The sequence below is a fragment of the Vidua chalybeata genome, chromosome 12 (assembly GCF_026979565.1).
Source record: "Vidua chalybeata isolate OUT-0048 chromosome 12, bVidCha1 merged haplotype, whole genome shotgun sequence".
NCBI classification, from domain to species: Eukaryota; Metazoa; Chordata; class Aves; order Passeriformes; family Viduidae; genus Vidua; species Vidua chalybeata.
In genome coordinates this window covers 12255544-12270134 of record NC_071541.1, presented here as the reverse complement: position 1 = coordinate 12270134, position 14591 = coordinate 12255544, and the positions used below count along the sequence as shown (strand labels likewise).

General features: G+C 49.7%; 1 protein-coding gene across 1 annotated transcript; it reads right to left on the bottom strand.

Moving 5' to 3' along the window:
• Positions 1-2638: 2638 nt before the first annotated feature.
• On the bottom strand, positions 2639-8348 carry DNASE1L3 (deoxyribonuclease 1 like 3). Its single transcript, XM_053953711.1, has 8 exons — positions 8134-8348; positions 6586-6674; positions 5865-5957; positions 5462-5574; positions 4835-4947; positions 4359-4516; positions 3413-3509; positions 2639-3173 (listed from the first exon to the last, which is right to left on the bottom strand). The coding sequence occupies exons 1-8, from the start codon at positions 8269-8271 to the stop codon at positions 3045-3047; spliced, it is 930 nt and encodes a 309-aa protein (XP_053809686.1). The 5' UTR covers positions 8272-8348; the 3' UTR covers positions 2639-3044.
• Positions 8349-14591: the final 6243 nt, after the last annotated feature.

The window sequence follows — 14591 nt, the reverse complement described above, 5'->3', positions numbered from 1 at the left end:
CTCAAGATGCACCAGGGGAGGTTTAGATTGGATATTAGCTACAGACCCTGAAGGAAGAAGCCAGGTGGGTCCCTGTGGGGTTTTGTACCAGCTCCCCTGTGTCCTCATTGCTGCCAGTAGCTCAGAAGAGGCAAAAGGAGGTAGGCAGAGCCTTGCTCTGGGCCAAAGGGTCTCTCACCCTGTGGTACAGGCAGAGAGGTGTCAGGGCTGTGGGTTAGTGGGGAGCAGTGCCAAGGCAGGAAGAGGCCAGGAGCCCTCTTCAGGTGAAGGTGCAGATGGACAAACCTACCCAGCGGCGATGACTGAGGCTGTGGAGATGAGGCAGATGGATTTGGGCTGCTGCTGTGGGTGCCTGGGGGTTTCTTGGTTTGCCTGCCAAGAGACTTACACCCCCAGGGCAGTAAAAACCTTTCTCGTGTGGGTTTCTGTGTGGTGAGGAGCAGAGACCCCTTTTGTAGGCTGGGGAGAAGTCTCTCTGCGGGGCAGTGGAGACCTTGGGTCCGTGGGAAGTGAGGATGCATTGGAGAAGGGCTTCCCAAGGACCCCAACCTGAGGGATTTGGGGTCTTAGCACTTTTTGTTCAGCTGAACCCCCCCTGCTCTGTGTTCTCTGTGAACAGGGCTGCTGGTGAGGAAACAGTTTTCTGCTTCTGAAGAGCCTCTTTGTTTCTCTCCCAGCCGTGATCTGAGATCTGGCTTGCATGAGACAAAGTCTCTCCAGGAATTTTGGATTCCCAGTGAAAAACTCCTGTTTGATCATAAATAAAGCTCAAGAAGCTTTATTCATCAAAAAGAGAAACTTTGTTCTGGCTGCAGAATATATTGAGGCTCCTGCAGGCTGGAACAACTTAAAACCCCTTTGCAGTTGGGACAGCTGGGTAATGATCCTCGCCGGGGGGATCTAGAGACAACATGAGCTGTTAAATATTTTAGGATGTAATTATAATATTGTCTAATGAATATCGAGAGAGACAGACTGTGCTGACAGGAGGAGTTTGGGACACCTCCCAGCCCCTATCAAATGTACAATGTGAGTGCAGATGCTCTCTGCTGTGAATCCCACAAAACTGTCCCAGCTCTCCATGGAGGAGCATCATTTTGCATTAAGATGTCTCTCTGTTGGTCAGAAGCTCAGCATCTCTGCAAGATGAACCTTTCTTCTCCCTCAAGATTTGAGTGCTGAGCAGGACTCCATTTGGTATGGGATATCTCTTGAGTCAGTGCTGCTGTGGCTGCAACTCCTTCTAATTTCTTGTGCATCCCCAGCCAGCTCGCTGGTGGGGTGAGAAACAGAAAATGCCTTGACTCTGTGTAAGGGCTGCACAGCAGCAACAAAAACATCCTTGTGTTATCAACACAGTTTTCAGCATTAATCCAAGACACAGCTCCATGCAACTACTGTGAAGACAATTCACTCCATCCCAGCCAAACCCAGCACACTGCTCTGGACCAGCAGCCACTGACATCACTCCTGAGGCTGCCCTCTGGCCACATCTCTTATTTTCCAGTGCTGGATAAAGGGCTATACCAAAGATTGCAAGGACAAATATTTCCAGTAAAACTTAGTTGTAATTAGATATTTTTCATGACTGAATGTGTCCATTATTGCTTTTCTGGAGGGTGATTTCTTTCTCTGTGCACTACTCCTTTCTGAAAGCCAGGAGACAGAAAGTACTTACATAGAAGCAAGATGTGAGGCCAGAGACTCAGACTGATTTCAGCCTTCACATGAACCATCATTGATGTCAGCCAGACAGTGGCATCTCTATAAAAATCTCAATGTAAATATTTGTTCTAAATCAGGCTTTTTCCTTTGTGTTGACTGCAGTGTAAGTGAGGGAGCATACAAAATGCTGTATAATTTCTACTTTAATTGCTACTAAAAGTTGGAGGATTTGTTGTCTGCCTTGCACACAACCTCCTGAGATAATTTTCTCTGATTTAGTTTCTTTCCTCAAATTCTTCTCCCTGAACAGTGGGTTTCACAAATGCCAAATTGTTTTCCTCCCCACAAAGCCTCTCTCACTCACCTGCCCTCCCTGCCCTTTCAGCAGGCAGCCTGGGGTGCATTGATGAAGGGAGATGAATATTTGTCTCTACTAACAGTTGGATTATTCCCACTCCCCAGATGCCATCTGTGTGACAGGGTTTGGTTTGCACAAAATCTGCCTGTGGGCTGAGCTAGGAAAACAGATTGCTGCACCATTACATTAAATAATCATCATTAAAATCTGGTTCATCAGAGGACTTTGGGCTGCCATGGAGATTTTTTCTTTTTTCGAGGTGGGGTGCAGTTCACTTCCATGCCAGGATGCTGAAATCAGATTTTGATGTGAATTTTATGACATTCTGTTGGCAGCAGTGTCACCTGGGATCCTGAGGACGTCTCACCTGAGGTCTGCAGGTGGGCAGGGGTGAGAACCATCAGCTTCCTGCTGCCCCGAGCTGGGCAGTGCAGAAAAGGGGCTCTCACTGCCTGTCCCTCTGTCTTTTCTTTCTGTCTTTCCCATATCCCTGGATGCTCTGACCAATTTAAACCCCGCATTGAGAAATCTCTAAATTCAGCAATATTCTACATTGCAAACCACCAGGTACAACATCATACCCACTGGTTGCAGCTCTGAAGCATTAACACACACACACAGACACACACAAGATGCAAACAGGTCTTTTTTAATCCTTCTGCCCCTACAGAGGAATGGCAAAGCTCCAGAGCCCGTGGCAACATGTGGAGCTCCCTGCCCTTCAGGTGTTGCAGGTAAAGCACACAGAAATATTTTAGCCCTGCAGTAGCTCCTTACATTTGTGACCAGCACAGCAAGTACAATATGCTGCTTCTAGCTGATTTATTTCTGTATACAATGAAGAAAAAGCAGCGTGAAGTCTTAATTTGCCTTCTCACTCAAAATATTTGAACTTCAACAAAATATTTGTGGTTTTTTACCCACTAAATATTGCACTTGCTGTGGGCATTTCTATACCAGTCTTCTACAAGATCTGTTGGTATCTGTGTATCTCTATGCCAGGTCGGAGGACTCGGTATGCTCATGGTCTTGATGAGCGGCTCTTCCTTGGTCTCCTCTTCCTTGAAAACTTTGATCTCAGCCAGTTGAAAAAGCCACCTTTTGCTTTTAACTCAAATTCTACTGGGAAATGGTCACTCACTCCCAGCGCCTGCAAGACAACAGCACAGAGGGTTGGGAGCCACCTGTGATCTGTCCAAGCCCCCCCTGGATGTGCAGTGCTTGGATGTGGCGTGGTGGCACGTGAGCATTGCATTGCAGTTGGGGAGTGATGGTCACCAGTGGCCTGGTTTTACAGCCAGGTCTGTGTTCAGCACTGCCTGGACACTGCTGGCTCTGTGCTCCCGTGTTAGCCCTTCCCTGCTGCTGCAGAGGCTGTGCTGTGCCTACCTGCTCCTCGGTCATCTGAAATTCCTCCTGGAAATCGAAGATGTTCACAGAGTGTGGCACCACAGCCTGGATGAGCTTCTGTCCCCTGACCACAATCCTGCAAGGAGCAATGGAATGGGGTGCTGTGATGAGGTGCATGACCCGTGGCAGCTGCACTGCACTAAGCTGGTGGCCAGAGAGGTGGCTCTGATGAAGTCACAGCTATGTGTGGTTTGTCCTTACCCATGGACTGCCCACCCAGCGATGTCAGCTCCTTTAGGTGCCTCCTTGGCAGCGAGGCACATAAATATCTTGGTGTGCACTGGCCTCGGAAGCCAACACTAAATGACTTCTGACTAAACCCACCCAACAATGCTGCAAATTTCAAAGCCCTGCTTTGGATACAAAAATCACAGGACAATGACTGAGGTATCAGCGAAGGCCTGCTCAGACCCAGAAACTCATCCTTCAAGAGGACTCTGGGCTCTATTAGCAGATGTACTCTTGTCCCTGCCAAGGGAACTGCAGTGGCAACAGGATTGCCACATGTCCAGGGTAAGGTGAAGTGTCCCCTCTCCAAGCAGAGCCTCACTGTGCATTTGTCAATCCAAATTACAAACATAAGAGCAAAAGCCATGGTGCAAAGCTGGCATGGAGAAGGCAGCAGCACCTCCTGCCAGCTGTCTGCAGGGCTCCCTGCAGATGAGAAGTGCTGCTGGCTGTCCTGTCTTCTGTCCCCAGCTGAGCCACAGCAATGGCTGGTTCTGTGTAAATCCTGCCCAGTCCAGTCTGGAAAGGGCTTTGTGCTCCTGACTAGAAGCATTTGGATCACATTTCCCCTGGACACTGTTTTGTCTTTGATGGCCTCATGTTAATTTGTTTCCTCTGTTGGTCACTGACACCTCTCAATACAATTTTTCTCTCAGAGAGTCATAACCAGTGGGTGGTTTGGCAGTGAGCCCTTTACCTGTCATATGGGCATCTGGTGCTGTTCTTCACAGTTGTGTCATTTTTGTCACCAATTAGCCAGAGGAATTCGGAGTAAGTCCTCAGACGGATGTTCTTCCACTGCTTTTGGGGAACATAGCTGCACCCAGCATTGAAGTCCCCCATGAAGATGAAGTTCTGGAAGGTAGGAGGGTTTCCAAATGTAATCATGAGCACAGCTTTTCAAAAGAAGACCACTGAGGATTTTTATGGTCCATGGATGCAGTGGGGCTTCTCCTTTCTGCTGGGCACATCAGGGCATGCTGGTAATAGTTTTATTAGGTGATCAAGTTTACTGTATAAAATGTGGAGAGCTCAATGAAAATACACCTAAGAGATATTTAAAACCTGGGGTGCATTGTCAATGGGTTTAAGGTTTTCAGCTCTGAATAGCGAATAACATGGCCAGTGACTCAGTACCAAAGCCCAACTGGTGACACAGATGTGGCAACCAACCTCAATTTTCCAGCGCTGTTTGACATCTAAATACACATCATAGAGCTCATCAATCTCCCGCACTGCTGTGTCTGGTGTGGTGTGCAGAGGGATAATAGCAAACTCACTGACAGCTTCAAAACAAGGCAGAAGAACAAGAAAAATGTAATGGTTAAACAGAGAATGAGTCACAAAGGAACAGAGACTGACTTTTAAGCAAGGGTTTGTTTTTTTTTTTTTTTCTGAGGGAGAAACAGCTTCTGCTCTGACTGTAGGCCAGGGTGATCTCTGTGGTTGCACAGTGACCCCCTCCAGGCACTCAGCTGGGCCTGAGGAGCTGTGCCAGTGCAGGCAAATCCTGACCCAGCACCCAGACAGGAACTGCTCCCAGGCTATGCCAGCAGCATGGAATGCATCCACCAATCCACTGCCCATGGCAGCAGCAGAGGCTTTCCTAGCAGGGCATGTGCAGGGCTGTGGGATTTCCCAGGGGCAGCAGCCCTGAAGGGAAAATGCTGCTCTTAGGAGGAAAAGCAGTGTGGGGTCTGGATGCAGCCTCTGGAGCCTGCCCTCTGACGTGCTCGGCTGCAGCCAGTGCTGCTGTGCTGGCTCACAGTGGGACAATGACTTCTTTCTGAAACACCTCACCGGTTTTGGGAGACTGCAACCAGATGACAAAGGGCTCTCTGGAGAAGACATCCTCATCCCCAGGCTGGGTGTCAGGGTACTGGTAGGTTTGTTTCACCAATACCTGATCTTGCCTGCAGCAGAATGAACAGGATAGGGGATGTCACTTGTGGCTCACTGAGTGTCTAACACCGACTCCGTGCTCTGACCTGGGCCCCAGGCCATATTCTGGGATGGATACAGACACACAGGTGTCTGTGCTGGGATGATCCCCACATCCAGGCACAGCCCAGCCCACCTGCACAGCCTGCAACTCTCTGGCTCCCTCAGAGCAAAGCCACCACCACGTCCAGCCCATCTCCAGGGGCTGTGCCCCAGAGAGCAGGGGGAGGGGCTGGCTTGTTGGGAGAGGGGGCTCACCCACCTGTAGATGAAGGCATACTGCTCCTTGTAGCTGTTCCTTCCCAGCCTCTTGCTGGCCACACACCTGTACTCCTCCTTTGGCCCCTTCAGCTGACTGGAAGGAAAGTGATGTTCCTGAGTTTATTTCTGCACTCACAAGGGGCTGAGAGCGAGATAATTTTGCCTGTGCCCAGGGGTTTGGGCATTGCCTGCCTGACCTCTGAAGCAGATGGCTACAGACATTAAACCCTTCTCAGGAGCTGGACCCCTGCTCTATCATTTGCTCTTCACTCCACCCTCTCCCTGCTCATTGCAGTCTCTCCTTTATCTGGTTATCATGTCCAGCCAGCTGAGCACTGCTATTTCCTCTGGATGTCTGGATTGTCCAGGCAAGCAATCCCTAATCTAAAGCAGTTCCGAGTCCTGCAGGAAGGTGGCTGTCCTGCTGCAGCCTGATGCCAGCCCGGTCAGGGCATTTCCCCTTATTCATTTTCTCCTTCGGGAGCTTCTCTGTAGCAAATTGAATTTAACTTGGTTATACTGATTTAAAAACGTGTTCTACAGTGGTGTGGAGCTGCCTTTGCTCCTGTCCCTCAGTGAGACTGCCAGAGTTTGGTCCTTCTTGACACTGGGACAGAGCCCACATCCTTAGATTTTGCCCCAGTGAAGTGGCACTGGGCAGAGCACAGGCTCTTGCCAAGCAGCTTTCCCAGTATTTGTCCATTTGCCCATGGCCACCCTACCTGGTGAGCTTCTCCACCAGGAGAGGACAAACACGGTTCTTGCTGTCCTTTATTTCCATCAGCAACATGATGTCACAGCGGGAAACGATCTGCAAGGGAAGGAGTAGGAGGAAGTTTGCACACGCCTGGGTTTAGAGGATTTGGAAGGGGTTAGAAAGAAGTGGTTACAGGCATGGGGAAGTCCTTTGAGAAAGAAGTGGCATGCAGCCTGGGGTCGTGGGAGGGGAGCAGCGGCTGGAGCGAAGCTTTTCTGCTTTCAGAGCTGCTGCATACCCCAGCAGGAACTGGGAGAGGGAACCCGGGAGCAGAAGAGTTTCAGATTTAGCGAAAAACTTCGGCACCTGACACTGAAGAGGAAGTGCGGAGGGGAAGGGGCAGCAAAAACCACTCCCGTGAGCCTGATTCCAGCATCACCACCACTGCTGCCTCTGCCCCGCCCCACTCCTTCCCCACGGTAAGCATTCACCTGTCTCAGGTTGTTGCAGATTCCTCTGAAATAACCCCTGGAGCCCAAAGAAATACCCTGCCTGAAAGTGGGGTCCCAACACCAGGGGACTGCACACCTCAGAGGGACTGAAGGCTCAGCTCCCACAGCTGCTGTTGGGATTCCCCGTGGGAAAGTCCAGCTCACCCAAAGCCCAGCATTCTCAGAGGCTTCCCTCTGCCCCTGGTTTCATTTTTCTTTAAACCTTGTGGGTGATTTTTGTCAGGGAAAAAAAAGCCCCTCTTTGCCCCCTGAAACTTACCCACAATTATCTAAGTGACCTCAGAATTTAGTATATATATTTACATATATAAATATATATTTAGTATGTATTGCTTACAGTGATGACAGTACAGGAAGAACGGTCTGGGAATGCAAAGCCAAGCAAACCACTCTTCTCTGCCAGTTTGCAATAAAGGGAATACAACCCAACCATATGGTGCCATTCCTCGTTGGTGCCATTCTGCACACACAGCCACCTCTCTAATGCCAAGCCCCTTGTCCTCCCTCACTGTGACATCTTGGAGGGCAAAGCTACAAGTCTTAAAGGTGGTTCTTTTCAAAACCAGGGTTCTCTCCAGCTTTTACGGAGGCAGCCTGATGGTGAGGGCTTGCTTACAGAAACTGGTTTTTCAAATTTCTACCAGACTCTAATTTGACAGATACTATTTGCTGTCCTGAGAACAGGTTTAATTAGACAGGAATATTTGAGAATAATTAGCGCATAAAGAAGGTAAATAATGTATCAAAAAACAAAGTCTTGTGGATTTAAAGTGAAAATTATTTTTACTGTGCATTGTTTTCCTCCTTTTGCAACTCAATTTCCAAAGGAAACAGCAAATATTTTTTCTGTTATATTCCCATGAAGGCTAAAATAACAACATACATTCTGTTCAACCACAGGCTGATTTTTACTTTAAGAGTACGATATTTTAAAAATAATTAGCTCTTTTTTTTTTTTTTTTTGCTTGATATTTAACTGTGAAAGACAAAAAAGTGCAAGATTGTGCATCTAAGAAACACTAAAAGCTCAGTGTCTGTCTCATCCAGGCAAACAAACGTACCTTTACCACAGCATCGATGACTTCAGGTCTGGCTATTTTAGTTTCTCCAAAAGACCTCACATTGAAGGAGCAGATTTTTAGGCTCAGAGATGGGTTGAAATGGAAGAGTGACAGTAAGAAGAAGAGCAGCATCTTCATGGACCTGGGCAAAATGAGTCGCTGCGAGCGTGCCTATAAAGAAGTACGTGTGTGTGTTTATGCATCCGTCCCTCTATGGCTGGGAGGTCAAACCCAGCAGTCAGCTGTGTCAGTCGTGAACAGGAATCACCATTTCCTCCTTTCCCTCACTTCCATCTCCCAGCACAAAGCAGCATGGAAACTCTGAACTTCTGCCTGCGGGGAAAACAGGCTCTTCTGAGCCAACCTCGGAATCCTGGCAGAGCAAAGGCTCCAGCAGAACCCACTATCCCTCCCCACAGGGAGACACCAGCTGTGGGATGCTTGCCATGGGTGGGCACCAGCTGGACCACTCTGGGCTGTGCTAGACTAGGACCAGGCTCCCTGGGCCATTCCAGGACAGTGGGCAAGACCAAGAGATGGATGAGGTGGATGATGAAAGGGTCTGAGAAGCAGCAGGGGGGAAGACTGGGATTTCTGGAGGGCACCAGAAACCCATTGGAAGGGACTGCCAGGCAGCCATGGTAAGATACATGATGCCCCAGCACTGGCCCTCAAACTCCTGGCCATGTGTCCCCAGCACAGGGGTCTTGGTTTGTGCATGTGAGTCTGCCTGGTGCTGTGTGGTGGAAGGGGACACACGAGTTTGGCTAAAACAACACCTGAGTGAGGATGCTGCAGGTGGGATGGCTTGGTTCCCTGAGGTGGCTTTTGCAGGGAAATCACCCCTCTACCCTCTTAATCCTCCACCATGTGTCAGCCCTCAGCCAGAGATGCATTTGCTGGCCTTCAATCAAGTTATAAAGGCAGGAGTTGTAACAAGAGTTCAAGCTAAATGACATCTTTAAGTGTCTTGAATTTTTCTCCCTGTGCTTACAGGGTGCTTTCATATCCTCCTTCCTTTCTCTAGGAACACCCAGCCTGCCTGCACCCTGCTGCCTCTAGATCCAGAGGCACCAGGACATGGCTGCCAACACTGAACCAACTGCACAGGCTCAGATGGAGACAGCACAAAGCACAGCACATGGAAGGGCTCCCAAAGACACGGCACAGCTGAAAGCAGTGGGATAGGCTTGCTGGGGAGGCAAGTTCTCCAGGGAATGTGCTGCAGGTGTTGGAATAGGCACCACAAATCCCTTTTGGCATTCCTGGAGCTTGGAGCACTGGCTGCCAGCAAGGGACGTGTCACCACATTACTCCAGTGATTGCCAACCAACAGAGCTACCTGGGGAGTGGGCAAGGCCATCCTCCAAAATAACAGGGATTAGGTGGTGCTTCCTCTACTCTGGGTCTCCAATGACCTGTCCCCAGGCAGGACAGGCTCTGGAAGAAACAAAGAGAGAGAGGAGGGAAAGTGACAGCCTTGGAGGGGTGTAAATCTCCAGCTTAACCTTGCTAAAAGCTCAGCCTGAGCCAAGCACTTGCGACAGCAGCTGCAGCTTCAGGGTCAGAGTCATCAAAACCCAGAGCTCTCCCCAAAATCAGGCTTGTTTTGGCTATCCTGGCATCAAAGAGCAAGTGTTTTTTTGTGGTGCCCATGGAGACTTTGACCCTGAACCACGGCTGTCAGTGCTGTGTTTATCTTCAGGGCTCCTGGCATATCAGTTACCCCTTTCTCCTCCACCCCAGGCATTATCAGGGGGACAAACAGCAGCCAGTCGACCTGTGGGGAGTGACACAGGGAGCTCATGTTCCTTTCTGCAGCACTTTACTCCCTGTTTACTGCACTTTCTGTGCATGTCCTCTTTGCTCCTTATCAGATCATAAAACATGCTTCGTGTGAGTGCATGAACGCTGACAGTTCAGGGCTGCCCTGCTCTTGCACAAGAAGCTGCTGGTGAAACCCACACAGTCTGGGATTCTTGTCCCCACTTGGGATGATGGCAGGTGAGGGACACCCTGTCCAGCTGAGCAGCACCTGTGGAACATTCATTAATAAAGCCCCTCCTCAGCCTCTCCCTGCTCCCAGGACACTGGAGGCAGCTAAGGAGGCTGAGGGTAAGGCAGAAGCCAATTTGGGCAGGAGCCCCAAGCAGTGAGCAGGGGCTGCCCAGGGCCCTTTGGTGAAGCCTGTCCTGGGTGCATGGGGGCTGTGGCTGGTGTGTCACTACCCCTGAGCAGCAGCTCAGCCCTCCAGCTTCTCCCCAGTGCCCAGAAGGTGCTGTGGGATGGCTGGGGTGAGATGAGTCCCTGTATCTCATGCTTGCTTAGGGTGCCCACGGGACAGCAGGGCGTGAGGGTCCTGCAGCCATGTGGGAGTTTCTCCTCTCCCCTCAGGCACAGCTGTTTCCTTTTGGCTGCAGCCCTGGCTGCCTGTAGGGAACATACAGAATTGTTTTTGTTGGCAGAGATGGACTGAGAGGATCTCTGAGGTTTCCTGTGCCTCCCTGGGAGGGCTGGAGGGAGACACTGCAGGGTCAGCCCACATCCCTTTCTGCTCTGGCAGAGGAAGCCTGTTCTGGGCTTGAAGGGCAGCAATGACTCACGGGATGCTCCATGAGGGGGGAGCACCCATGGGGTGCTTGGGGCTTGGCTGAAGCTTCATTTCTTCTCTGTAGGAAAGATGTGGTGTCTGTGTGCTGCTCAGGGCTTTGGCACTGGGGACACCAGTGCTGCTGTGGCCTTTCAATGAAGGGTGCAAAGACTGCCCTGGTCTGCCTGAGCCCCAGTCTGTCGGGGTGTCCCTGCTGCCCCATTTGACATCCCCATTAGCCTGCTCCTCCAAAGAGGAGATTGGCTCCAGGGAACCAGGGGCAGCATGGGCAGAGGCGATGTTGGGTGTGAGGGGCAGTGTGGGGACCAACACGCCCAGGCTGGTGCTCCCCAGGAGCCACCACAGCTCTGTTTTCCACTTCCACATAGCAGGCTTTAAAGTGTTGCATGTCTCTTATTTTTTACAATTTTTACACAAATTTCTTCTCTGACAACATCTGCTATGATGGGGGAGATCCAGAAAGGGCCAGCCCCAAAGATGCCATCACCATAAAAGTGGGTTCCTTTGGGCAAATGAAATGACCTTTGGGCTCTTGGTGACCTCATCACAACCATCAGGCAGAGTATTTTATCACAGTCTCCTGGATTTTCAAGTTAATAAGTAGCAAAGCACTTGAGCCGTTTTGGATTGCTAAAGTTCATAGCTGTGCTGCAGGCCATATATGGTCATTTGGAAAGTGGTTTCAGTGCCAATATAATGGCAATATTGTCCTGCTGTGACCCTCAGGCATTTCAGTGCAATGCAGGGCAAAAGTATTTGGTGTGCAAGATACGTGGAATGTTTTGAATCAAATTTTTGATACTCAATTTTTATTTATAATTCTGGAAGGTAAGTGTTCTACTTAATTAATTACTGTCAAGGCACAATTCCTTTGCTGGTCCAGGACTCTGATAGGGTTTTCTTTTTCAACTTAATATGTCAGTATTGTTCAGTTAGTGGTTTGAAGCATAACAGCCTGCCCACTACAAGGCAGTCCAAGGAAAAATGCCTCGTGATGTTTCAGTTTCTTGAAGGACACTGCTTAGCTGAGCTGTAGGAGAGCAGGAGGTAATCTGAAATACAGGCTTTCATGCATGACGACAAGATGAGGCTTTGAAGTTAATCCTCTATAAAGATATTGCAGCCACCAAATAAGGTTTTGTGCCAATAAGTGCACCCATATTGTTAGCAGTTAAAGTTGTAATTAAAATGCGCATAATATAGGCATTAACTTTGAGCAGAGTCAATAAAGCATTTTTTAAAGCTGTTATTAGGCAAGCAGGTGTTGCTTTATAATGTTTTAAATGGCAGGAGCACGTTCCTGTGTTTGTCCCAGGTTGTGCAACGAAGCCCCTGAACAGTGAGAGGGTGGCTGCTCAAGGTGGTGCACAGAGGAGTTTTTTACCTCTGTGCTCACCCAGAGCTGCAGTTTGCAACCATGCTGAGCCGAGATCTTATCCTTGTCCTGGGATTATCTTATCAGATGAATTATCTTATCAGATGAATTTCTGTAGCTCTGTTATTAAAGTGGCACTGCTCAGGGCATGGCAAGGCCTTCCTCAACAGCAGCTCCCGTGGTGGGCTCTGGGGCACCCGCCTGCCCCGGCACTCTCCCATGCTCATGGATCCATTGCTCATGGATCCATTGCTCATGGATCCATTGCTCATGGATCTTGCCACAGGGCCACCACTGTGCCAGTGGAAATAGATGGGGACAAGTCACCGTGGGAAGATGATTCAGGACACCAAGGCAGCGTGCAGTCACTTGTTATGATTGCAAACAGCCTCACCACGTGCCCTGGGGATTCCTCACCCAGCAGTGGAAAATAATATGGAAACCTTTCACCTAGTGGAGCAATGCTGCTTCTCGCCTTGGTGGGGAAGAAGTCTGAGCTCTCCACAGCCATCCTGGACTGAATCCAGCCACAGCTTCCACCTTCCTATGGAAAACAAGACTGTTTACATGAAAGTCTCATGTCCTGGTTTCTGGGGCCATACAACAGCTATTTCCGATTATTTTTAAAGGGTTTTTATCATGTGGTTGCTCTGTTTTAGAGATACATTTCGTTCCTCACTGGATCATAAGTCATTGTTGTGGTCGTTGTCTGTCCTGCTCACAGGATCAAAGCTGTGCTCCTGTGCCAGTGGGAAGCCCAGCTCCTGACACTGGTGTCAGGAATGAGTAATTTTCAGCTAAGGGCCACTGGGCTCCAAAGTGCCAGCAGCCTCAGAGGGTGACCAAGGGGTGACTCAGTCCTTGCCAGCTGCCACAGCTGTGTGATGAGCTGTCTGTGGGCTGAGAAAAGAAACAAAACTCATGGGGCAGGTCAGTGCAGGCACTGGCTTTTAATTTGGGCTTGCCACATTGCAGCCATCCCAAAAATGGCCTTGCAGGGTCCTAAGGAGGTGCCCACAGAACTGCTGGGGTTTCCTCTGAAGCCTGAGGCTCATCTGCTCTCTGCAGGCACAGGGAGCCCAGCCGTGCCCTGCACTCTCCCCTGTTCCCCCTGTGCCATCTCGAGTGCCCACGATCTCCTCTGCTGTGCTGGGACAGAGGAGCAGCCTCAGCCCCTGCCTGGCACAGTGACCAGGGCACTGCAGACTGCCTCCCTCAGCAGGGCTGGCACCTGCTGAAGCTGGGGCCTTGTCCTGGCATGGCTGGATCAGAGGAGCCCATCACCACCAAAGGAGACTCTCAGTGACTCTTCCCTGTGGTTGCACACTGAGCTTGCAGGACTGGGCTCCCTGCTTAGCTCGCGCCGTGTTTCGACACAAAACCACCACAGGCCTCTGCTTCAGCTTCTCTATTTTAAGCACCACCATTTGCTATGACTGTATGCAGGGGCATTCCCCACCAGGTGGCCTGGAATAACCATCGGGTGGGTAATCCATGGTTCTGCTCTGAGTCAGCACTGCCCTGCAGGTGTCCCGCGGCAGCCTGGGGCCCTGCATGAGAAAGCTGAGCAAACAACTCTGACAGCAAACAGTGTTTGAAGGCTTGTGAAATACCTCTCATGTCCACCCAGCTCACCTTAGTGGAAACTCAGCTTTGTTTAGCCTAGCTTGACTGAGAAAGAAAACCCAAAACAGGCTGAGCCTCAACTTCACCAGGCCACCTAAACCCCTTGATTTTTGGTTATAAATCTCTTCTGAAGTTCATGTTATCAAAAGCTTATGGTTATTGTAGTAAACTCTGACCTGGAAAGCCCTTTACACCAATTATCTCACCTTCCCCACCCTGCCAAATCAAAGGGACAGCCTTTATCAGAGCATAGGTGGGGTGAGGATTTGACCCAGTTTGCATTTACTCAGGAGCTGATCTAATTTCCAATTTAATTAAGTTTTCTCATAATTTTTTTGGCATAATTTAAAGGTACACACCAGCCTGATATGTGACCCAGGGGGAATGAAAGTAATTTTGCTTATAGCAAAAGGATTCAATTGGCAGTTTTAGGAAAAATCAGAGCAGATTTTAAAATACAAGTTGAAATGCAGCTCCTGATAGCAGTGTCATCTGTTGGGAAGGTAAAAGATTTGTAACCTGACAGAATAACTTTAACACCTGAAATAGGATTTTTATAAGTGGGATGCTCTGATTTCAACCTTTGTGTCCTTCCCATGGGAACATCCCTGACCACAGCCGTCGCCCAGACCTGGGAACAGCTGTCCCCCACCCCAAGCTTGCTCCCAGGCCTCATGCAAGGGGGCTGTGAGGTTTCTCTGTGGGGTGTAGCGCTGCATTCTCCTTTGTAGTTCTGTGGCAATTGTATCGCATCCCCTTGACATCCCTATTGTAATATTGTAACAACCCCCCCCCCCCTCGCCCCTTCCCCGGTTGTATCCACCCTTGTGTCTCCTTGTTGTAACC